This window comes from Aspergillus uvarum (genome assembly GCF_003184745.1).
Source record: "Aspergillus uvarum CBS 121591 unplaced genomic scaffold BO82scaffold_25, whole genome shotgun sequence".
In the NCBI taxonomy this organism is placed as follows: domain Eukaryota; kingdom Fungi; phylum Ascomycota; class Eurotiomycetes; order Eurotiales; family Aspergillaceae; genus Aspergillus; species Aspergillus uvarum.
The window spans coordinates 129,569-151,240 of NW_020291322.1; the positions used below are offsets into that span (position 1 = coordinate 129,569).

General features: G+C 51.4%; 9 protein-coding genes across 9 annotated transcripts; 3 read left to right on the top strand and 6 right to left on the bottom strand.

Annotated features, from left to right (window-relative positions):
• Positions 1–33: 33 nt before the first annotated feature.
• BO82DRAFT_334877 (SPFH domain-containing protein) lies at positions 34–1,850 on the bottom strand. The gene is made up of 2 exons (XM_025633280.1): positions 1,270–1,850; positions 34–1,156 (listed from the first exon to the last, which is right to left on the bottom strand). The coding sequence occupies exons 1-2, from the start codon at positions 1,758–1,760 to the stop codon at positions 364–366; spliced, it is 1,284 nt and encodes a 427-aa protein (XP_025492166.1). The 5' UTR covers positions 1,761–1,850; the 3' UTR covers positions 34–363.
• A 1,386-nt stretch (positions 1,851–3,236) lies between these two features.
• On the bottom strand, positions 3,237–6,085 carry BO82DRAFT_71297 (La domain family). Its single transcript, XM_025641486.1, has 2 exons — positions 4,202–6,085; positions 3,237–4,141 (listed from the first exon to the last, which is right to left on the bottom strand). The coding sequence occupies exons 1-2, from the start codon at positions 5,911–5,913 to the stop codon at positions 3,646–3,648; spliced, it is 2,208 nt and encodes a 735-aa protein (XP_025492167.1). The 5' UTR covers positions 5,914–6,085; the 3' UTR covers positions 3,237–3,645.
• A 3,385-nt stretch (positions 6,086–9,470) lies between these two features.
• On the bottom strand, positions 9,471–12,837 carry BO82DRAFT_383293 (nitrogen permease regulator 3 family protein). The gene is made up of 3 exons (XM_025638000.1): positions 12,160–12,837; positions 11,341–12,027; positions 9,471–11,289 (listed from the first exon to the last, which is right to left on the bottom strand). The coding sequence occupies exons 1-3, from the start codon at positions 12,665–12,667 to the stop codon at positions 9,923–9,925; spliced, it is 2,562 nt and encodes an 853-aa protein (XP_025492168.1). The 5' UTR covers positions 12,668–12,837; the 3' UTR covers positions 9,471–9,922.
• A 202-nt stretch (positions 12,838–13,039) lies between these two features.
• BO82DRAFT_354134 (uncharacterized protein) lies at positions 13,040–14,034 on the bottom strand. The gene is made up of 4 exons (XM_025635133.1): positions 13,840–14,034; positions 13,683–13,717; positions 13,438–13,552; positions 13,040–13,352 (listed from the first exon to the last, which is right to left on the bottom strand). The coding sequence occupies exons 1-4, from the start codon at positions 13,887–13,889 to the stop codon at positions 13,247–13,249; spliced, it is 306 nt and encodes a 101-aa protein (XP_025492169.1). The 5' UTR covers positions 13,890–14,034; the 3' UTR covers positions 13,040–13,246.
• A 407-nt stretch (positions 14,035–14,441) lies between these two features.
• BO82DRAFT_354136 (GFA family protein) lies at positions 14,442–15,497 on the top strand. Its single transcript, XM_025635134.1, has 3 exons — positions 14,442–14,624; positions 14,749–14,928; positions 15,011–15,497. The coding sequence occupies exons 1-3, from the start codon at positions 14,617–14,619 to the stop codon at positions 15,312–15,314; spliced, it is 492 nt and encodes a 163-aa protein (XP_025492170.1). The 5' UTR covers positions 14,442–14,616; the 3' UTR covers positions 15,315–15,497.
• A 1,715-nt stretch (positions 15,498–17,212) lies between these two features.
• On the top strand, positions 17,213–18,580 carry BO82DRAFT_432088 (aldo/keto reductase). Its single transcript, XM_025640759.1, has 4 exons — positions 17,213–17,418; positions 17,485–17,746; positions 17,829–18,156; positions 18,233–18,580. Exons 1-4 carry the CDS (start codon positions 17,279–17,281, stop codon positions 18,430–18,432), a joined length of 930 nt encoding a protein of 309 aa, XP_025492171.1. The 5' UTR covers positions 17,213–17,278; the 3' UTR covers positions 18,433–18,580.
• A 338-nt stretch (positions 18,581–18,918) lies between these two features.
• BO82DRAFT_71535 (phosphatase PAP2 family protein) lies at positions 18,919–20,770 on the top strand. The gene is made up of 3 exons (XM_025641487.1): positions 18,919–19,033; positions 19,089–19,897; positions 19,969–20,770. The coding sequence occupies exons 2-3, from the start codon at positions 19,348–19,350 to the stop codon at positions 20,463–20,465; spliced, it is 1,047 nt and encodes a 348-aa protein (XP_025492172.1). The 5' UTR covers positions 18,919–19,033; positions 19,089–19,347; the 3' UTR covers positions 20,466–20,770.
• Positions 18,936–19,270, bottom strand: BO82DRAFT_354141 (uncharacterized protein; the record flags this gene model as incomplete). The annotated part of the gene is made up of 2 exons (XM_025635135.1): positions 19,089–19,270; positions 18,936–19,033 (listed from the first exon to the last, which is right to left on the bottom strand). Exons 1-2 carry the CDS (start codon positions 19,214–19,216, stop codon positions 18,937–18,939), a joined length of 225 nt encoding a protein of 74 aa, XP_025492173.1. The 5' UTR covers positions 19,217–19,270.
• On the bottom strand, positions 20,695–21,524 carry BO82DRAFT_374357 (vacuolar protein sorting family 37 protein; the record flags this gene model as incomplete). The annotated part of the gene is made up of 2 exons (XM_025637419.1): positions 20,695–21,181; positions 21,253–21,524. 2 exons carry the CDS (start codon positions 21,522–21,524, stop codon positions 20,695–20,697), a joined length of 759 nt encoding a protein of 252 aa, XP_025492174.1.
• Between the last annotated feature and the right edge of the window lie 148 nt (positions 21,525–21,672).

A 21,672-nucleotide genomic window follows, 5' to 3' on the forward strand; every position in this document is an offset into this window, starting at 1 on the left:
TCTACCTACGAAAGACACACGATAGTTTGAAGCCATGAATCTGCTTTTTATCTACTGTACATAAAGCCAGAGAAGAAGAAATCTCTCTCTGACTAAACAGGTGAGCTGCAGCTCGTACAACGTTGCTCATGCGAAATAAGATGGCTGACAAGGAAACCAATGGAACAGCCATAGCAAGTGGCTAAGGACAAGACTAAAGTTACAGGTGAGGTTATAAGAGTATCGTTGTCATATGAGAGAGATCGTAAGCTGATGATATAATGGAGGGCAGCCGAGGAGATATTAGAACCCAGCGGTGAGTATACAAGGATGCTAAAGGTGGCAACGAAATTGGGTAAAGCACCGGGTAGGAGTCACTTCACGTCAATTCTTCGACTGGATTGTCTGATCAAATTCATCAAGAGCGGGCTCAGAGACGTTGTCGCTGCTGTGGCGCTCTGCCGTTTGCTCAGCGGCCTTTGGACTGCTGGACGGTTCGGTCTGAGCGGGCCCCTGCACATCCAGAGCCTTCGATGCAAGAGTGCGCGCCTGGCTTTGGCTGACCTTGCCATAGACAGCCATGGCTTGGGCAATCATATTACCCATGTCTCCAACGTTACCCGGGACAACAACAGCGGTACCCTCCTTGGCCAACTTGGAGAATGCATCGACGTACTTCTCGGCAACACTGAGGCTAAGAGCTCCGTGGGCGTTCTCTTGACCGGCCTCAATAGCCTTGGCAACGACGTCGATGCCCTTCGCGGTAGCCTGCGCCTTGAGCAGAATAGCCTCGGCCTCACCAGCAGCCTGGTTAATGCGTTCGGCGCGCATAGCTTCGGAGGCCAGGATGACCGACTGTTTGCGACCCTCGGCAATGTTGATAGCGCTTTGGCGCTGACCCTCAGAGTCAAGGATTTCGGCTCGCTTTGAGCGCTCCGCGGTGACCTGGCGGTGCATCGCTGCGACCACCCCTTCCGGGGCGTGGATATCCCGGATCTCATAACGTAGACAAACGACACCCCAGCTTTGAGCGGCCTCGTTAATAGCTTGCGTGATGTTGGTGTTGAGTGTAGCGCGTTCTTTTAGGACGTGATCCAGGGTAAGCTGGCCGATTTCCGAGCGCATGGTCGTCTGCGCAAGCTGGGAGATGGCGTACTCGGCGTCCTCAACACCGTAGCTAGAAGCAGGTAGAACCAGCGTTAGCTCAGTCGGTGAAATGCGAAACAGGCAGAGGCAAGAACTTGGACATCGGCACCAATCACGGAGTGAATTGAGCCTAGATCAGCTTACCTGGCCTTATATGCATCAACCACCCGTGTGTACAGTACACCATCCAATTCCAACGTCACATTGTCGGCGGTAATGGCGTTCTGACTAGGTATCTCAATGGCGGACTCCTTCAAGCTCTTGACGTAGGCGATTCGGTCGATGAAGGGTATCATGAAAGCAAGACCAGGTTCCAGAATCCGGTGGAACTTGCCCATGCGCTCAACAATCCATGCCGTCTGTTGAGGTACGAATCGAACCACGGTGTTGAGAGGCAGTGTCTGGCGATTGGAGAAGTATGTATGCGGGCCCCCTGACTGCAGAGATGTCGGGCCCATATTCAAGAAAGGGGATTCTGGAGCTAATCTGCGAGCTGAATTGGAGACATATCTCCGTCGAATCCGATTCAAGGTGTTCGCTGTGACTATGGATGACCCGCGGAGGGAGCTTGAATTGAGGAGTCGGCTGTGGGAGGACTGGAGCAGCCTCAAAGACTGCCGCGAAGCCACGTCCATGGTAGATAGATGATGTCTGCGAGTGGTGTGAGGCTAGTTTCGAAGTCCAGATTGAAATGAATAGTGGTGGCGGCAACTAGGTACTGTACTCCGTAGATGAAGCTGAGACGGCTCTGGTTCATGGCGCCGCTTCTCCGATCTCCGCCTCAGGCAATGATTAGTCATCACCCCATGGTTGCTCGCCAGCGTCCAGACTTTGAATTACTTTTATTATACCCTTGATTTGTTGCTATACGTCTACCCATTCTCAATACTACGTTCTTTGCGTCGATCCTCGCACGAAGCTGAAATACCCGGTTAACTATAAGAATAGATGATATACGAGAACAGGCCGCTGCTCCAAAAGACATCTGATAACTCAGGTCCCCGGCAGAAAAGGCTTCAAACAGCAAACAGCATTATTAGACTGAACATAAACCTAACTCTCTGTAATCGAAATGACTAAAACACCCAATACTCAGATGAATACCCCAGATGCAAATTGAGATGAAAGGCCCAGGAGTCCGATAACACCAGATCAATGCAGTATAAAGGGGCTGGCAGCGCATCAATCATGCCTTGGGATGCGAAAGACAGGCGATATAAAGAAGCACGGAAGCGAGTCCCACGCTCCGTTGGAGCCATCGTAAGCTGAATACCCGTCCGCGGTGATGATGAGATTGTGCCAGCGGTTCTGAAGCAATGAGAAAGACCATAAAGCAATTATCCTTTTGTTGGGGTTTTTTTTTTGTTCCATTCGTACTAAAAATCGAGACAGCATAAGGTAAGACAGTAGCGCAGTATTAGGAAAGATAAGAATCCCAGATAAACAGTCTATGGTCGTGGAAAGATTCAGCCCGGCGCACCACAGAAGCAAGCATCAGGTATAGGGATACTGCCCAGTAAAAACATGCCCGGACTCCAGAAATTTTTGAAACCTCCCAGGACTGAAGAAAGGAAAACAGTAGAAGGTAAAGTATGAACGCACGAAGACCTTGAATAGAGAGAAGCCAGGTGCGTGAAGGTGTGTAATTTAATCCACTTCACTGGGAAGGGTCGTCGGGAGACTGGAAACAAACATAGATGCATGTCATGACGGCAGAATCACAATAAAAACATAAATGGTAATGAGAACATGGGGCAAGAAGCAAGAAAAGACAAAATCACTTTTGCAGCTCGGCAGTCAGGCTAGCATTCATTGAACAGTCATCTTTAGGCAGACTTAGAGATGGGAATTATCCGTGTCAGATTGCAGTGCAGCTTGACATGAGCAAACCTCCTCTCAGTAAGTCGAACAGAATCTGGTATGACCTTGTTGGTGATCAAGACCTTGCTGCTCGCAAAAAGAGACTGCAAACCAGAACGGCAGAGCCGTTGCTGACGTTTCGTGCAGAAATATCGATCATCAAACGCTAAGCACTGGGAAATTCATTGTACATTTGTGCATTGGAAGTTTTCGGATGGTAAGGATGCGGAGTGAGAGTTGAGAGCGGTCACAGTTTGGTGATTCTGGTAGAGGGTATGGATCGGTGCTCGTGTGGGTGGGTATGAGAGTCACTGTAGAGGTAGTTGGGAAATAATATTTGAGGTTATCTCTCCTTCGTGACCATATACTCGATAGGTTTTAACATGCTGCCCAAGCCAGGACACAGGCAGTGTGTTCAGCTGCTCTGGTATCAGCAAAAATCAACCGGACTTTCAGGATGAGTGATCGGGATACTCACCTAGAGTAAGTGGTCGTCAAAACGCAGGGGAATGATTGACATGGAGATGGACTATATTTACTCCGCCTGAGAGCCGATGAGCATTAGCAATCGCTAGGAATCATTGAGTAGAGCGCTGAGCCGTTAATCCCATAGACAGCTGTGAGATGCTGCCTCGGTTACCGGGGCCACCAGAGTCTGACTCAGGGATAGATTTCAATTGGAGGGATCCGTACGTGTGCGACTTCAGTCTGAGCATTGGCAGACTGAGATGGCGAAAACTCCGGAGCATCGGATGACAAGAGGGTCTTCGAAGCCCGAGAATCAACCGTCCCATTTGAGACCGAACCATTCACTCCCTCCATGTTGTTCTGGAACGCGGCGGTAGCATCATCCTGCTTGGGAACATTGACGGTGGCGGGACCCTCGTTCTGGGCAGATTGATCGCGCTGGTCGAGAGGGAGAACCCACTGCTCCCAGGTATCCCGGGGTCGCAAACGGTCAACTCCATCTTCGCCGGTGATGTACTCAACATTTCTCAGCTGGTGAGAAACGTGACGCAAAAGGTTGAAGTCCTCGGTAAGGGTCTTGACCCGCTTGAAGCTGGCAATGAAGGACAAGGCAACAAAGCCCTGGGAATCCATGTGCTTGCGAAGGAACAGGTCCTTGCAGAGGTTGTCAACTGAGAAATAGTATTCCCTATGGCACGCATTAGCTATACTGCGGACTCGGAGGCCCTGGGATAATGAAGCCACTTACAATTGCATCGTGAGCATGCTCATGAGGGAGAAGGGCTCCATGTACTGCTGGTAAGGAATGGCGGTCATCGGGCCAGCATGCATAGGTTGATAGCCGTACATCGTGTTGATGTCGCCCGGGTAAGGATAGACACCGTACATGGCAGCAGAATTGGGTAGGGAGGGGGAGCGCAGGGACATTCTGTGGCCACCCGACGAGCCATTGGTGGGTCCATGTTGCTGTGATCTCTGGCGATCGCCGAATCCGAACGACTTGGGGTGCATGAAGTTGTGATGCGACATGTGGTTGGTGGGGAAATGAGCGTTCGGGGCGCCATTGAAGCCGGCGTGGCCTCCACGACCTCCACGGTGGGAGCCCCGACCTCGGTCGGCGCGCGACTCGCGAGAGAAGTCCTTGTCCTTACGGTCGTGGAATCCGGTAAATTCGCCCGACTTGGGGCCGTTTTCCGGGCGAGTGGCCCCTGAGCGCGGGCCAGCCTGGGTATCGACGGACAACTGGGGGTTCCTGGCGTGGTGATCGGAGCCCTTTTCATGACCCTTGGCAAATTGCTTAGCATCGCGGTGGTGACGGGGGAAAGTATCGGCGCCATTTACATTCTTGCCAGCTTGCGCAGCGTTGACGTTCTCAGCGCCTTTGGGTCCGCGACCAGCTTGGTGCTTGCGGGAGTCGGTAAGCCCAGCATCAACGCTGTTAGAGCGTCTGGATTGCGCAGGCAGAGAGTTGGCGCGAGCAGAGTTGGGTTCATTTCTGCCTCTGTCTGCAGATGTCGTTTGCTTGGCAGAGCCCTGACCGACCTGACCGGAAGCATTCTTGTCGGCGCCATGGGTGCCATTGCGAGCACCCTCACGTCCGCCGCGGGCAGATCTTCCACCGCGGCGGGCAGCAGAAGGAAGGGGGGTGTTGAACACGGCAGTTGGGACGTATGGGACAGGCATCCACTTCTCCTTGCCGTGCGGGCGAATAACAGGGCTCTTATCGGATTTCTCCTGAGGCTTCTTCTTCTCCTCGCCTTGAGCAACATCGGGTGTCGGCCAGAGGTTAGCATCTCCCACAGGAGGAATGCTTGCACTCTCATCTCGTCCTTTACCACCGTCGGTCTTCTTGCGCTCCTTGGCACTTTCTTGCCCGTCGGTTCCCTTCTTCTTAGGAGGTTTCGCGGGCTCCTGTTGATGATCGCCTGAGGTCGAGGAGGCGGCGGACGTGGTCTTGGAAGTTCCAGTCTTTGTGGCAGGCTTCAGCGCAGCCAGAGCCTTGGCTTTAGCATCCTGGGCTTCTTTGCGCTGGTGCCAGATATTGACTGCAGGGAGAGGAGCAGCCTTCAGCTCCTTAGCTGGTACACTCTTCTCCTTCTCATCCGTCTTGTCATCGGCACCCTCCTCTTCACCGGTGGCCTTCTCCACGCCCGATGCTTGAGACTGTTTGTCCCAAGTAGACTCTGAGGTGCCATTGGGCGTATTCACTTCATCCTCGTCCTTGAGCGTGCTAGAAGTGGTTGAAGAGTTGCCAACGCTGAGCGATTCGGCTTCCTTATCGTTGGTTCCATTCACGTTCTGAGATTCGGGGCCTACCTCAACATTGGCAGACACAGCATCCGTCGACTGTTCGGCGCTGACCTCGGCGTTCTGCTCGTTGGACGAGGCGACTGGCTCGGCGGGAGAGTTTGTTGCAACGACGCCCTTGGCGGCTTGTGCGTAGGAAAATGTAGCAGCCATGTTTTTGGTGTGTGAAAGACGTATCTAGAGTACCGTTCTAGGTAAGAAGAAAAAGCGAAGATAGCGTTGGAATGGTGTGTTCTGCCAGAGAACGTGGAAAAAATCAACCACAGTTGTTCGGTGAGATAACTCCGCCGACGATGGCAAGCAGAAGATACAACTTCCGCCCTTTAGGCAACCCCGCCGTTATGCAACTTCCCGTCGCTAGATATCACTCCTACTCGGCAGCAGGTAGCTGTGGTTGTTGTCCGAGGACGAACCTTTCGTACTGATAAGACGCTGGTAACAAATATGGTCGGTCTGGAAATGCTCTGATCGAAATGAGGATCTAGAACACGGATCGCATGCAGGTAGGAATACCGAGGTTCGTTCGCGTCAAGGGCCGTTCGAACGGTGAGCGAGGGGGGAGATCTTGGGATCGACGTAGAGGTTCGTTGAGGACTGGAAATTGCTGCTCGTATGACCGTACTATATCGACGAGTACCTGGGTGGTTTTCGTTTAGAGTTGAGTTCTTCGCTGTTGAACTCTTGCCAGACTCACGAAATGTACTGAGGAAGTCCGGACCGTCGGAAGATCCAACTGCGCTGCTGGTACTTGGCTAGTCGAAAGTAGGACAGGATGGGCACAGTTAAGCCGATGCACGCTGGTAAGCTCGCAAGGAACCGTTGGTCTTGCCCCTTGTATAGAAAGCGGACGAGAAGCGCGACTTGCACGTGGTTGACGACTGCTCCTTGACTTCGAGGTTTTGGAAATTCGCCTGGTGCGGGAGAGCAGAAGGGAATCAGAAAAAAGAACAAAAAGAGAAAAAGGTGCTGCGACAAAAGAGTTTGAAGCAGAACCTGTGCGGAGAAGGTACAAGATGGGTAAGATCAAAGTGATCAATCAATCAAATTACCTTGTTCAATGCCGGAAGAAAAAAAAAAATAAGAAAAGCCGTAGTTCCGCGAAACACAGAAATGTGTGGATCGGAAGACGGAAAAAGTGTATTGGAGAAAAGGCGCACCACTTCACTACAGCAACACAGGCACGGGGAGCCGGTGGAGAGAAAATGAAGAAAAAGCGAAAGTTCCCAAACAGTTATGGATGGAGGTAAGGGTAGTAGTGGTAGTAGGTTAGAGGAGGAGAGGGGAAAGAAGAGGGGAGGAGGGGGGGGTAAAGGGAAAGGAAAAGGAAAAAACGAAAAGAGGATGAAGGAATAGACTGTCCGTAGGAAGTAACAGTGGTTAATGAGTTTAGTTAGTAGGTAGTGAGTGACAGACAATAATCTGTGTGTGTCAGAGGAAAGAGAAAATCATAATAATAATTTACAAGCCGCCGGAGAGACATGGAAGCCGAAGAAGGCAGTTAATTCACAGCCAGCCAGCCAGCCAGCCAGCCAGCCAGCCAGCCAGTCTGGGTGGAATTCGCCTGGCCTACCTTCTTTTATTTTCAGCTCAATTACACTTTAATCTTTCGTCTTGTCTCCAAGGATTATGGATGAGGTTTCAATTTTGCTTGATCTCACATATTACAGAGGGAGATTATAAGTATCAATTGGGAAGAACAAAGGGACAAGAAGTGCCTCTCTGATCTTGTAATTAATTCTGTATCCGATTTACTTAATTTACATAATTTACCTAAAACTTGGAGAGATCCGGAGTTGGGGGAAAGAAAAGAAAGAGAAAAAAACTGGTAGAACATTGTTCCTTCCGTATACCCGCACTACTTTTCTTGAAGAACTGCGGTTAGTTGAGTGGATGTCAGGGCTTTGCGTGGGTATGAACCACTCTTGCTCGTTCCTCAGCCCCGTGAAATTGTCCGGCAAATCCACCGCGGAAGACCTGGTGTTCTGAAGTTGGTCGTGTAGCCGGATATACTGACTATCCAGAGGATACGGTTCACAAACGATATACGGAAATCAAAAAGGGGAGGGCCTCACAATCGCATGATGAATGATTGATGATTATGAGATCTGCTCGACACTGATGGTAGTAGTCTTATGGCCCCTTCCTGTACTCGCACCTCAGCCTCTTAGCATGCATGAGGTGGTCCATGGATGTAGAGTAATTTCTTTTCTGGAGGAAATTCTTGAGCCGAAAGATCAATCAATAGTCCTGTACCTTATTGGTCGCGACGCTACTTCCATCAGTCAGTCCTCTTTTCTGACCGCGGTAGCCCCTCATCTTCTTCCCCTCTCCACTTCAGCCCGGACGTCCAACATGTACTGTATGTACATATGTACTGTACAATATCACACCGGGTTATGTGGCTGCAATGCGATCGCGTGGAGAATCATGTCTGGATTTTACGGGTTATCTCGTGTGATACATGGAGTATCCCCATGCTAGGCTATATATACGCCCAAATGCAAAAGCTGACACTTTGACGCCATTGATGCGGTCATCCAGGAAGAACAGCCCCTCACTGCTCTATTTTGTTTTGTCTAGCTTTGCTTTTTGACAGCAGGGTTGCACAAGTGTTGTCCTGGCACATGAATTCCCAGATGCACCTTAGCTAGTAACTATCCCGACGCTAGCCTCACTCACCCGTTATGCCGATTGCCCTTGCCAGGTCTGAGACTGTGAGAGTGTGAATCTGTAGCTGGAAACAATGGAGGGGTTGGGTTGGGGCTCACTGGGAGATGCCGTTGGACCCAATCAGGCACAAATAAAGGAATTTCACTCATGCTTCAATTGTATACTCGCCCTTCGTATCCACTTCTGATTTGATTCCTACGGCAAGTATCTCAACCTTTGTTAATTTGGAGCAGGGTACAGTGTTGGTACCATCAACATGTTTAATATTAGCATCCTTGGCCGACCAACAAAAGTCAACCTGCAGTTGTTCTATGACAACCACATAGTAGTCGAGTGCTATTGCAGCAAGGCAAAGCCGTCACCCCTGCGTCTTGGGATACGAAGCAACAACTAGTACTTCCTGAAGCCTTACTTATAGATTCTTTAATCTTGCATTGGCTCTACAACCAAGTGCCACGCTCGAAGCCTTATTATTGGAAATACTGGTTCAGTGCCCTTGAACTATTTAGCCCAAGCTTCTTACCTCACGCCTCTGACAATGCTTTCTTTCGCGACTTTCCCTCCAGCCCAGGCGCGTTCTTCATCAATGGCTGGTGTCAATTCAGACAAAACCTCTACATAGATGTTCCAGCCCCCATCTAAGTGATCCAATGGATATGGTATGTAGGTACAAAAAGAAAGACCACCAACCCCCTGCAGCTTCTCATTGCTGCTGCTGCTGCTGCTACGACAAGAACTGTGGTTTTTCCAGATAGAAAGAAATACTACATTTTCTTCTGCAGGGATAAACAAAGAAGGGATTCGAACGAATACCGACTTTGGGCCAATGTACCCGACTGTACATAAGGTGTCCTTCATCAACGAATCACGGATACAAGTAAAGCAAATCAAGAGCCAATGAATTTTGAACCATAATCGCTTAGCGCAAATCCGGAACCCCCCCCAAAGGGAGTGGTTAAAAAAATGTCGAAAAATTAGGGTTGGCTGCTGCTTGCTGCTTGCTTGCTCCTGCTCCACGTTCCAGTTTGCAACCATCCTTAAAATTTTTCTTGTCCTTTCCGCTCTTTCTGACCTCTTCGGTGCGAACTCGGAACACTTCGGGAATCCCGGCCTTCCGCCTCCTAATTCTTTTGGCTGTTTCAGCACGCCTTGGTTACTTCAGTGCCCGTGAAGTAATGCCGTGGGTAGGGTACCCGTTACTGCATGTTTTTTCGGTGTATTATTCGGTCGGGAAAATGGGTTGCCTATTTGTGGATGCTCGTCACTAATGTGTCCACGTGCCTTATTTCCCCAATTGTGTTGTTGCTTGGGTTGTACAATTTGTGAAGATCGACAGAAGCGTTCAACAGTAGCTTACTATCTGTTGAAAGGTTATGCATTGGATAGCGGATACTATGCTAAGCTAGTCAATTAATCCTTTCTTTCCTGAGTTACCATTATTACTCCCAAGTGTATGGTTCATTAATCATCAATATAATCACCCCATTCGTCCTCACCAATGACGCACACTGACCAGGACTTGCTCTCTGGGATCCAGCTCGACGGATGACTGCTGCCCTGTCACCAGTCCGAGACGCGTGAGAAGCTGCCACACCAACTTGCGCTTCAAGTTCTCGCGGACCGAGATCTTCTCCAGCGCGTCATATCCGTTGAAATATTTGATGAAACGAGGCCAGTATCTCTTCAAAGATGGGTGCAGCTCCACGAGGTCTAGGTCCGCGTCGGGGCCATCGGAGTTGACGCCGTCTCGACCAGTACCTGGTCCATCGCGCTCAGGGAATCGCGACATGATCTCATCCAACCATCTGGACTCGAGCGGCGAGGCGCGATGGGGGAATAAAAGCAGAGAAGACGTCCTCAGCGATGTCTTCCGATCCAGCAACGAATAGGACAAATCTAGCTTCTTTCCTGGTTTGTGCCGGCCAGGCATCGGGGTCTCTTCCCCGCTATCTTGACTATCGAGGGACGATGACGAGGATGAGCTTGCATCATCATCAATGTCCTCCGCGTCCGCCTTGACGACGCTCTTGCTCAAATACTTGTCGACCTCTTCCCGGCGAATGGCGGCTTCGACCGCCAGCTTGATCTCCGGAGACACTTTGACCCTTGCAAATGCGCGCAGCTGGGTAACCCAGCCACCTCGCAGCAGCCACGCCAATATGGCGAAGTATGTGACTTTGTGGTCTTTGCTGGGGATAAAGCTTCCGTACGGCCTGGGGGTTCCGCTCATGGCCGATAGCATCTTAGGAAGACTAGGCAGAGTTGGGAATGCCGCTTGGTAGGCAGCTGTCGCCACTTCCAATTTGCTCAGATCGCAATTTGGTGAGACAACATAGGTATCCCTCTGATGAAGCGGGGGGATCGCCCGTGCTCTTCGCCAGTACACCAAATGGCTTGCAAGCATCTGGATGGTGGACAGTGGTATGCCGGAGGTCACGGCGATTTGGGCGAATGACTTGGTAGGTTTCGAGCAACGTATATAATGTGCAAGCGCAGGGGCCAAAGCACCCCCAGAAGCCTCGACATCCTTTAGGATGGTTGCTTCGTTGTCCAGTAGCAACAAAGCGAAGTGCTTGGCTAATATTTGATGCGGGGCAGCGTTCTCGTCAGCAGTAGGGTCATCAACCGGCGTGACACTGTCTGCGGTTGTGAGCCAGAGGCCAGGATACGCCTTATCAGTCGGTCCTGCGAGGAATGGGGTCGATGTCAAAGGGGGGATTTGCAAGGAGATGGAAACGTCCGCACTCAGGGTGACGGATGCAATCTTTGATGCTGAAATGCTCGTGTACACGGTGTAGATGGCCCTGGCCAGGGATGACTGGTGAACAAGGTCTGAGTAGAGATTGTTGACGGACATTCCTGTAGAAGATCGATTAGCAGAAACAATCGACAGAGGACACAATCACATACCCTTTTCCTTCGCCTTCTCCTTGATGTGTGAGATATGGCGAGCTTCCCTCCACACGTAGTCCGTCCGCGCTTGCTCCCACTTCAACGCCTTGGAGAACTTCTTAATGATGTTATCGTAGATTTCGCGAAGGCGCATGGAATACTCCAATAACGGCGGATCCAGCACGAAAACCACATTGAACATAGTCATGGAATCCTTATCATCTCCATCCAGCGACTCATTTGCCGCCCTGGTCGAGTGGATGCTGGCGATTGAGGCGCGCTGAGATTCCGCGGGGGTCATCTGCTTGGGACTCAACGTCTCCGTTGAAGCCGCTAGGAGGTCCGCGGCCGCCTCCCCTCGAGCATCGTCCTCGTCATCATCCTCGGGCTTTTCATTATGACCAAGCTCCCCTCCCTCCCAAGTCGCACGGGGCTTCCTCTTCTTGCGCCTCTCTTTCCTCCACATGCCGTCCTCCCGAACGAACACCGGCCACCCCACGAAGGCAAGGTCGTTGATGCCGACCTCGAAGCGCCGTTTGTGCCACGACCGCGACGGACTCAACAGCTTCTCCCAGACATCAGCAGGGAGTCCTAGCAACGTCTCCCAGGGCGGACGTGCCCCGTTGCCACCTCGACTGGCTCCTCCACTGCCACCACCACTACTGCCATCACCCTGAGTCCCAGTACTCCCACCTCCACCTCCTCCTTGCCCTCCACCAACACCACCACCACCGACCCCTAAACCCACACTCCCCACCTCATCCTCCCCCTTCTCCCCAATCGATATCTCATCCTCCACATCCGAATTCGCCCCGCGTTGCTTGATACTCCCCGCACCACCGCGCAACAACCCTCTCCCGGATCCAATAGACCCAGCCCTCTGCGACTCCGCACCCGGCGACCCAGCAATCCCTGCTCGTCCTCCCCCGGTCCCTCCTCCTCCATCATCACCACCACCGCCACCGAGCCCAAAACTACTCGGCCGACGACTATTCACCCCACTATTCCCGCCCCCACCAACCACATACGATGACAACTGGTTGAGCTGTTGCTGTTGGGAGAGGGTGAATTCCTCCTCATCCTCATCCGAAGACGACCCGCTCTCCTCACTGGAACTGGACTCGTTGAAATCTCGTTTGGAGGAGGACGTGGCTTTCGAGCGCGAGGCGCGTCGCGAGGAGATCGAGGACGACGATGCCGCCTTGGAGGAGGATGCCGAGCGGAAGCCGTTCTCGCTGAGCGGGTTGGGCGGGTAGTGGAAGACGAAGCGGGGGCCGGCGCGCGAGCGGACGATGAGGATGATGGCGACCAGGCAGGGGTCCGGGGGGCGAGCGATAGAGGACATTCTGGGCGGAGGTCGTCTTTTTTGGTCTTCGTGAGGTAGGTCTTCGCCGATTATTCTTTGTTTATTGGTGGGTGAGGGTGAGCATCTTAAGGAAATAGCTCAAAGAGACACAATGGCAAATACAAGGGATGGGAGTTGGGAAAAATCGAGAGCTCGCAGGCACATCGAAGATAATGGGGGTGGAGGACTAAGAGTTCCGTTCGCCGCGGTGCTGCGGATAACTTTAGCTTTCCCCGCATCGCATGAAAATTGGGGGTTTCCGCATTTCTTTTCTGATAAGACATCACAATAAAATCGCAGGCCACAGCAAATATGCTAAGGACGAGTATGCTTGAGAATCCCGGAGTATAGAATCAGCACGTATATACAGACCATATATTCCTGCACGTTCTGTACATACATAGAACGAAATATAGATAACCACCTTTCCCGGACGCCCAAAAATCCGAAGAGTGAGAGAATATATACTAATCTACCAACCATATCATGAAAATCATCAACCAACCCAGCCCTCATGCTTTGCACGAAGACTGCCAACCTCCCAATAATATCGTACAACCCTCGCAACCACCCCCGACCCTATGACTTATTCTCCGTCCCCGCCGCAGCCCCCTCAGCAGCAGCAGCCTTGTCCTTCTCAAATGTCAACCCTAGGTTCTTAAAATCGTCCGGCGCCATGAGATTGCTACCAAGCACAAAGCACAATCCGCATTAGCAGTCATATTCTCCCCAGAGAATCTTCTGTATGGCCCGAATAAGGAGAAGCATACTTTTCCATCCGACAAGCAAGATATCCCTTCGCCAATTGTCGACATGCGTCGTCGTTCACGCCGCGGTTCGATTTCAGGCATTTCAGGTAATCGGAGATCAGGTGTTTGCAGTCGCCTGAATCCCAGTAGTGTCAGTCTCGTTTCCCCCGCTTTCTGTGTGTGTACGTATGTTCCGAGGAAGTGCGCAGGCCTGCAGGCGCAGCCGAAATGGAGCCGGTGGAGAACGAGGGAGAGAGGGTGCCTACCGTAGTGATCTAGAGGAAAGCTACCACGCTCAGGCCTATACACAGCCAATCCAGAAATTAGCACTGGCCCCGTTCTCGTTCATCGAGAAATGCAATACCGCGCGCGCGCAGCGGTCGCGAGAACCGGAGATAGGGAAATTCATCAGACCACACTTACGGCGTAGGCTTGTAGTTGGTCGCGGCACCACCGGGAGCTCCGAAGCCCATGGCGAAGTAAGTTGGTGGCACGGTTCCTGAGGTAATTGGATGATAATCCGGTTGAGAGAATTAGGAGCAAGCAAAAAGCTTGTTAGATTGAGCAACGTCTTATCGGCTGTTTATCGGAGGGCATTCACAATGGCCCTGCCTCTCTGCAAGCCGGGGAAGGAGAAAAAAGGCCCGGATCGGCGCCGCCAAACAAACATGACAAACAGTACTCAGGATGATTTATACTGTTTGCACCACCACATGCAGTGTGTAAAGGTGATCTAGAACTTGTCCGAGTCCTTAGTCAATGCAGACTAATGCTTACAAGAGGACAGAATAGGTTGCCATTGGCTCCAATGATATAGCTTCTGGCCTGATACATACGGGCGGGGTCAACCCTCAGCCAGGGCCATGTAACCTGTGGATTTTGAGAAAGATAGGCGTCACAAGGCTTGATAATTGGTCGACTGGACCCGATGCTTCAAAGCAGGGTGGCTTAGATGACCATTCGACTGGGCTCGGGCTCCTATATGTAGTTTCGTTGTGAGCATGTTGGCATACGGTACAGGCTCACCCCTTCTGACCCGCATAGATACGGACAGCTTCGGCGCTGATATATCAATGACGTTGTCCTCCAACCGCACGATATAATTACCTGAGGACAGCCTACTTCGAAGGGATTGACTTCATCTGCAGCTTTCATCATAATATAGCGCAACCCGGTGAATTGTAATCACGTCACAAGAAAATGCCGATGTGAGTTCTTCCTCCCACCTTTTTCAGTCACTACCCGCGACAATGAATATATCTCCGCATATTACAGCATCTATGAACAACCCCCAAATCTCTCGATTCAAAGACTAAAAAACCAAACAAACAGGACCCTAGAAGGCAGCTGCCAATGCGGCGCCATTGAATTCTCCCTGCAATCCTCAACCCCAGTTCCCTACCAGCTCTGCGCCTGCAGCATCTGTCGCAAGGTAGGCGGGTACAGCGGCAGCGTCAACCTCGGCGGAATTGCCAACTCGTTGGAAATCAAGAAGGGCAAGGATCTGATCAAGTATGTCAAATTCCCACAAAACTGTTGTCTTCTACATTGAGATCGAAACTCCGACTGACCACGAGGGGTTTTGCACGCAAAGGAAATATTCCGCGATCAAGGCCCGCGGTACCGATCAGGAGGAGGTTTGTTCGTCGGAGCGGAACTTCTGCTCTAACTGTAGTACCATGCTGTGGCTGTGGGACAAGCAATGGCCGGAGTTGATTCATCCGTTCGCGTCGGCGATCGACACCGAGTTGCCGGTGCCTGACGAGATGGTTTGCATTATGGCCGGGTCGAAGCCGACGTGGGCGCGTTGGCCGGAGGGGAAGAAGCAGGTGCACGAGGAATACCCGAGCGACAGTTTGGAAGAGTGGCATAAGAAGCATAATCTCTTCTTCGAATAGGGGACAGAGTAGTGAGGGCTACAATTGTGAGGGCTACAATTGTTCTAAGTGGATGATGATACGCAATTACAGGAGCATTGAAGTTTGACAACATATTTTTTTTTCATTCATATCAATGTTTGTGCTGAGAGCGAGCAGAAGTCACCTATGATGAGGTATTAGCAGCCATTACAGCAAATCATCTCGTACACAATCAAGTGGAAGGCGTAGTGATCAGTTCTCCAAGGTGAATCTTTGTTGTTTCGACATTGTAGTTCAGTAAGAACACAGCGAATTTTAAGAATCATCATGCAAGGGCAGGGTCTTGTTGAGGGTGAATACTCACAAAATTCTCAGTCGAAGTAACTACAAGTATATTGGTGTTCCTATATTCTTTAACAACAGAATCAGCAACACATTCATGACAATCCATGAGTGATTTCAAGAGATAATGATGTCAACTGAAGTCAGGCTATTAACAGGTTAGCGAAGGCCCACAAACCCATGGAATTTTCGAGTACCAACCTCATTAAATCAGAATTTTGTGTTTAATGTTCATTTCCATGTACAGAGTACACAGATCAAACAGTGTGAATAAGTGTTCATCATGTAAAGTTGACTTGGGCAATGCTTGTGCATGAGACAGAAAGCGGATGGAAATTACCTGTCGGTTCCCGTTAGTATGACTCGAAGCCAAAAACAGTTCCAACAACTGAAGATGATCGATGAAAGCTCAGGTGACGAAGATCTCAACAAGTTATACACTTTCCTGACACCCGCAAGGTTTGTACGCCTCGCTTTTGGTGGGCGCAGTTCCATGTACACGTTATGTCCGCCCGTTCGTTCAAGATTTCTTCATCGGCAGCCAGATAGGCAGAGGAGTTGAATGAGTGGTATTTACCTATCAAATAGCATGTTAGTGAGGAGTCACCAATGACAAGCTAATTGAGAAAACAGCAAAATGAAGTGAAGTTGGTCAGACAAGGCTGAAACTTGAGTTAAAACACGAATTCCACATGGTGATTAAGTTTGAGGAATGCCTTAAAGCGTGTCATAGGGTCATCATCCAACAGGGGGAAAACATTGAAAACTAAGCAAAAGTCTTCGCATACCTTTTACAATTGTGCCATTGAGAGTCGAGAATGTCAAGTCATCATTAGACAAGATATTCTCACAAGGTCGCGGCGTTGGGCGACTCTTGGGCTGGTTGTGGTTGCATGATCATGATGGGAGAAAAAAATTGTTGTGGGTTGCGTCGGAAATTTATAGAAAGCATGAGGTACGGGAAGTGAGAGTCGCCACTTATGCTGTTTGATTGCGGGACAAACAGCTAGTGCTTCGGCAGTCTAGCCGATTTCGCTAAGCTCCATACAGCTCCTACAGCTCTCGTGGCCTCGCTTGATCATGGGCTGTCTTTTACATTGTGATTGAAGTTGAATCGGAATCGGAAAACTAAGCGTGATGCTCAATTTGACTGGACTCATACTCCCGTTGTCCTCTCATAATGAGCTCTGGAGCACCACTCTTTATTCCATAGGTTTCTTCTCGCAATCCACCTGAAGGATGGTTCTATGTGGGTCTATCCTTCGAACCCTTCTATGAGGGACTGATAACGCCAAAGTGATCATAGAAGGAATGGTCTTAGCAAAGGCTGAATCGGCGACCTCATCAATCCATGCTGGGTCTAAGACACTTATAAATAATGTCCCTGGCCGTCCGCAAATCCGCGGACCCGTCGCTGGATCCAATAGTGTGGAACCTGCGGCCAGTGGCCTGTCCGACGTCATGGTTATCCACACCACGAGGCGAGACAAGCACCTTGTGTGATTAGGATGCTGCGTCAAATTGACGTCGGCCTCTATCTCCGCTGGTATAAGAACCGTGTTTGTTAGCCTTGCTAGTATCGGACCAGACAGACCACTTTTTCTTGCACTCAGAACTCCAATCGATACCTTGCATATTCACCCACAACTTAATAATACACAATGGCCACCACATTCAAGCTCAATACCGGCGCAGAGATTCCTGCTGTCGGATTCGGTACCTGGCAGGACGCCGACGCTCAGGAGAATGCCGTTCTCGAAGCTATCAAGGCCGGCTACCGTCACATCGATACTGCCCGAGTGTACGCTCCTTAAGACTATACCTCACTTATTTTCGGCGACACTTATGCTGATTACCTTTGGAATAGATACGGCACCGAGAAGGCCGTCGGCCAAGCCATCAAGAAGAGCGGCGTTCCCCGTGAAGAGCTCTTCGTCACCACCAAGCTCTGGAATAACAAGCACCACCCCGACGATGTTCCTCAGGCGCTTCAGGACTCTCTCAACGACCTGCAGCTCGACTACATTGACCTCTTCTTGATCCACTGGCCCGTTGCGTGGAAGCGAGGCGACGAGCTGTTCCCCAAAGAGAACGACAAGCCCGTTGTGGAAGACATTGACTATGTCGACGTAAGACCATGCAGCCCCCCTCCTCGACAACGCACTTGAACGGACATCTCAGATACTGACCCACCATTCCTTGGACTTGTAGACATACAAGGCTATGGAGAAGCTTCTATCCACCGGCAAGGTCAAGGCGATCGGAGTCTCCAACTTCTCCAAGGCCGAAATGGAGCGCCTGCTCAAGGAAACCTCCGTCGTGCCCGCCGCCCACCAACTCGAAAGCCACCCCTGGCTGCAGCAGCCCGACTTCGCCGAATGGCACAAGTCCAAGGGCATCCACATCACCCACTACTCGCCATTCGGTAATCAAAACGAGCTCTACTCCAAGGAGGGTACCATCGGCAAGTTGATCGAGGACCCCGTCTTGGTGGACATTGGCAAGAAGTACAACAAGAGTGGCGCTCAGGTCGCACTGGGTACGTTCATTCTCCCCACCCATCATCAAGCAAGAAAAAGACACCCCCCACTAACCCTGCTTTTTCTTAAATATAGCCTGGGGTATCACACAGAGTCACTCCGTCCTCCCCAAGTCTAAGACCCCATCCCGAATCCAGGCGAACCTGGAGGGTGACTTCAAGCTGAGCGACGAAGACATGCAGAAGATCAGAGGCATCGACCGCAAGCTCCGCTTCAATGACAGCAGCGCCGACTTCGGGAAAGATTTCTTCACCGACTTGGATGGCAAGAAATAAATTTCCTTCCCCGTTCCCCCCCAAATTCCACAAGCGTTCAATTGAACGCATGTGACAACATCACGCCCTGACCAAAAGAAAGGTGGGCGCATGCTATGTAATATAATGTTATGGATATGAGTCAATGAATTGATATATGTTAGACAATCTAAATTCAAGAGTGAATGCCTCCTTAAATGATTGAACAGGAAATAAATCATAACACGAGGTGACGGAGATTGTCTTTGTTCCCATCCCTGACGTCGATCATGCCCCTCTTTTCCCTCGGGATCTGCATGATAGAATTACAGTGCAGATCATGAGATGAGCGAAGGACGTGCACACGCATGGCACTCGGCTGGAAGGTCGTACCGTACCTTAATTGGCTTTGCCTGCGTGCCTTGGGAGGTGCAGTGGTGGTCACAATCACCTGGCCAATGAGTCGGGTCCAGGCCCTGCCCGTAGTTCCAACCTACAGGTCGGTTGCAAGTTCCACTGAGCTCCAACACACCCTCGCATACGAGGTCAAAAAAAAATTGGGAGGTCAGGAGAATCTGCCAGCTCGCTCTCTTGCTCAGACTTTCTTTTTCTTTGAGGATTGAACTCGAGACTTTCCTGACCAGTAAATAACGACCTCGAGCTTGCTATTTTGTACTGTACACTAACTATACTTCAAGGTTCCTATCCCGTCAACTTTGGTGAATGACATCATCACCCATCGGCCATGGCGCGCAACTCCAACCAGAACGAACAACAACCATCTACAGCGGCGACGGGAGCAGGCGGCGGCCTCGGGGCAGCGCATGTGCGCTTTTCCAAGAGACTGGTCGTCTCGTATATCCTTGACTGGATACTTATCATGTGCGTTTTTGCCAATTAGACCTCCCCAGAAAGCTGGTTTAGATCCTGTTTCGTTGGTGTGTATATACAGTACTCATGGTATTCTCTCCCTGCAGTGGTATCGCACTTATAGGCTTTGGATTCGGTCGCGTCTCTCCCAATCAGAGGCCATTTTCCCTCACGGATCCAAGCATCTCCTTCCCCCACAGAGACCATGATACCGTATCGGTCAGTGTGGTGGCGGTGGTCGCCTTGATTGTCCCGGCCGTAATCATCGTCCTCGGGGCGCTGGTGCTCATCCCCTTGGGCCCGGCGATGACAAACCATGAGACGACGATAGTGGCACGCGCAAAATTGTGGCGGTACAAGGTATGGGAGTGGAATGCCGGATGGCTGGGTCTGGGTATATCGCTTGCGGGGGCCTATATGGCGACCGAGGGGCTGAAGGATCTGTTTGGGAAACCTCGGCCGGATATGCTCGCCCGATGCGATCCGGATCTCTCCAAGATTAACACCTTCGCTGTCAGCGGCCTGGGATCCAGCCTCGATGGAGCTCCGACACTGGTCACCTGGGAGATCTGTCAAAATCAAGCGCGAGAGTTGGCTGTTGATGGCTTTTCGAGTTTCCCCAGTGGGCATTCTTCTTGTAAGCGATCAGTTCCCAGGGAAACCCAAGGGTATTGCGAGGAAGCGACAGCGCTGATGCCTAATCAACAGTCGCATTTGGCGGATTGACGTATCTCACTCTATGGCTCTGTGCCAAACTGTCCATCGGATTTCCCTATCTCGCCCATTCACCGCTTAGCCAGGAATTGCAGAGACAGGAACGTAACACCATTCGAAAGCAGGGAGCAGCCCCGCCGGTTTACCTGCTCATAATCGTATTCGTGCCCATAGCGGTGGCGTGCTTCATAGCTGCTTCGCGGTGGTTCGACTATCGCCACCATGGATTCGATATCATCTTTGGATCAGTCATGGGAATCGTCTTCGCGTGGATCGGTTTTCGACTTTACCAGCTTCCCGTGATGCGCGGTGCAGGCTGGTCTTGGGGGGCGAGGGACAGTAGCCATGCTTTCTTCCGAAGCGTGGGACTGCCGAGCCATGTCGGCGCGGACAACTGGGCAACTGCGAAATATGCACCACCGCCAGTGAGAGCAGAGCCCAGGAATCAGGATGTTGACCTCGAGAGTGGCCGTAAAGCAGCAAGGGAATAGATTCCCTACATCCTGACCAGATAGCGGTGGGTATTAGGCCAGTGGAAAATGTGACAGTGCAGGAGTCATTTGGAAGATTTCTGTAGGCCGTGGGGTTGTCTTCTCGCGCCCTCATGCTTTTGTCCCGTACGCTTAGCAATGTCTAGGAAACGCATCCCGTCCCGGGGCCTTTAGGGGCACAATAATAACCCAGCGTAGTGAAACCCTCGAATTGAGCGGGCTGCTTCCATCACCTCCAACCTCCTACCCGTCCCTCATCCCACCTAGCTTTCGCCTCCCTCCTCGCGGCCAACTTGGCCGACTCCGCCCTGACCCGTCGAACCCAGTCCGCGACCTCCTTCTCCGACGCCCGGCCATGGTGTTCCCCCTCTAGGAAACTTTCCTCCACCGCTCGACAAACAGCCTCCTGCTCCGATATCGAAGCCGCCAGCCTCTGGTACAGCGCCTTGGGCGACCACGGGGCCAGGGCAGCATCCATCTCGGATTGCTTCTTCCGCCAGGAAACCTCGAGCGACTGATGGGTCAGGAGAAGGGTCTCCGTCGAGGACCGTAGCTCCGACATCTGCGACTGAAGCTCGAGAAGACGGTTTGCCAGGTCTTTATTATATTTCAGGAGGGATTCCAGATGCTGCTGGTGCGCCGTGTAGGATGGATGCTGGCTCGACAGCGCGGAGATGAGGTTCGGGTCTTTGAGAACGGTTTGCAAATCCACAGTACTGCGGAGAAGATCATAGTCAGAGGGATGTTCTTGCGACAGCGTAAGATTGGTATTGAATGGGGATTATACCTCTTGTCCTTGACACTACTCGGTAGCCAACCTTCTTCGACAGGAGGTGGTTGGGGCAGCACATTCTGGGAGCTCGGAGGAACCCCTGGTGAGGAATATCTGTTCCCTGAAAACATGTCCATTCTTTCCTGTTGATTATACGCTCTGTGTAGCTGCTGCGGGGTGCCGGGCAAAGGTGAGTTGAGTTGGGGTGTGCCTCTTCGACTGGCCTCGTGGCTGCTGGGCTTCGGAGGCGGGGGAGGAGGCGTGTCGGAACCGAGTGCCGGGTTCATGGTGACAAGGGGCTTTCAACGTAAAGCGGAACTGGATAGGAAGAAAACAGTACTTTGGCCGGAGAGCCAGGCTTGAACGAGGGATGCACCTGAACAAGCAAAGGCAGGTAATTGGATGGTTGGAGTAACAGGAGGTCCGAGTACGCGT

What these genes read in the sequence shown, in the direction of transcription:
- BO82DRAFT_354134 (XM_025635133.1), bottom strand. Translation starts at nt 13,889, where the DNA reads ATGGGCTTCGGAGCTCCCGGTGGTGCCGCGACCAACTACAAGCCTACG. An exon ending in CTTTCCTCTAGATCACTACG is followed by an intron (nt 13,553 to 13,682) that starts GTAGGCACCCTC and finishes ACTGGGATTCAG; the next exon opens with GCGACTGCAAACACCTGATC. An exon ending in CTTGCTTGTCGGATGGAAAA is followed by an intron (nt 13,353 to 13,437) that starts GTATGCTTCTCC and finishes TGTGCTTGGTAG; the next exon opens with CAATCTCATGGCGCCGGACG.
- BO82DRAFT_334877 (XM_025633280.1), bottom strand. Translation starts at nt 1,760, where the DNA reads ATGGACGTGGCTTCGCGGCAGTCTTTGAGGCTGCTCCAGTCCTCCCAC. An exon ending in GTTGATGCATATAAGGCCAG is followed by an intron (nt 1,157 to 1,269) that starts GTAAGCTGATCT and finishes ACCTGCTTCTAG; the next exon opens with CTACGGTGTTGAGGACGCCG.
- BO82DRAFT_71535 (XM_025641487.1), top strand. Translation starts at nt 19,348, where the DNA reads ATGGTATTCTCTCCCTGCAGTGGTATCGCACTTATAGGCTTTGGATTC. An exon ending in CCCCAGTGGGCATTCTTCTT is followed by an intron (nt 19,898 to 19,968) that starts GTAAGCGATCAG and finishes CCTAATCAACAG; the next exon opens with TCGCATTTGGCGGATTGACG.
- BO82DRAFT_71297 (XM_025641486.1), bottom strand. Translation starts at nt 5,913, where the DNA reads ATGGCTGCTACATTTTCCTACGCACAAGCCGCCAAGGGCGTCGTTGCA. An exon ending in AGCATGCTCACGATGCAATT is followed by an intron (nt 4,142 to 4,201) that starts GTAAGTGGCTTC and finishes TGCGTGCCATAG; the next exon opens with GGAATACTATTTCTCAGTTG.
- BO82DRAFT_432088 (XM_025640759.1), top strand. Translation starts at nt 17,279, where the DNA reads ATGGCCACCACATTCAAGCTCAATACCGGCGCAGAGATTCCTGCTGTC. An exon ending in CACATCGATACTGCCCGAGT is followed by an intron (nt 17,419 to 17,484) that starts GTACGCTCCTTA and finishes CCTTTGGAATAG; the next exon opens with ATACGGCACCGAGAAGGCCG. An exon ending in TGGCGCTCAGGTCGCACTGG is followed by an intron (nt 18,157 to 18,232) that starts GTACGTTCATTC and finishes TCTTAAATATAG; the next exon opens with CCTGGGGTATCACACAGAGT.
- BO82DRAFT_383293 (XM_025638000.1), bottom strand. Translation starts at nt 12,667, where the DNA reads ATGTCCTCTATCGCTCGCCCCCCGGACCCCTGCCTGGTCGCCATCATC. An exon ending in GAGAGGGTTGTTGCGCGGTG is followed by an intron (nt 12,028 to 12,159) that starts GTGCGGGGAGTA and finishes GTGGAGGGCAAG; the next exon opens with GAGGAGGTGGAGGTGGGAGT. An exon ending in GGAGAAGGCGAAGGAAAAGG is followed by an intron (nt 11,290 to 11,340) that starts GTATGTGATTGT and finishes GATCTTCTACAG; the next exon opens with GAATGTCCGTCAACAATCTC.
- BO82DRAFT_354136 (XM_025635134.1), top strand. An exon ending in AAGGGCAAGGATCTGATCAA is followed by an intron (nt 14,929 to 15,010) that starts GTATGTCAAATT and finishes TTGCACGCAAAG; the next exon opens with GAAATATTCCGCGATCAAGG.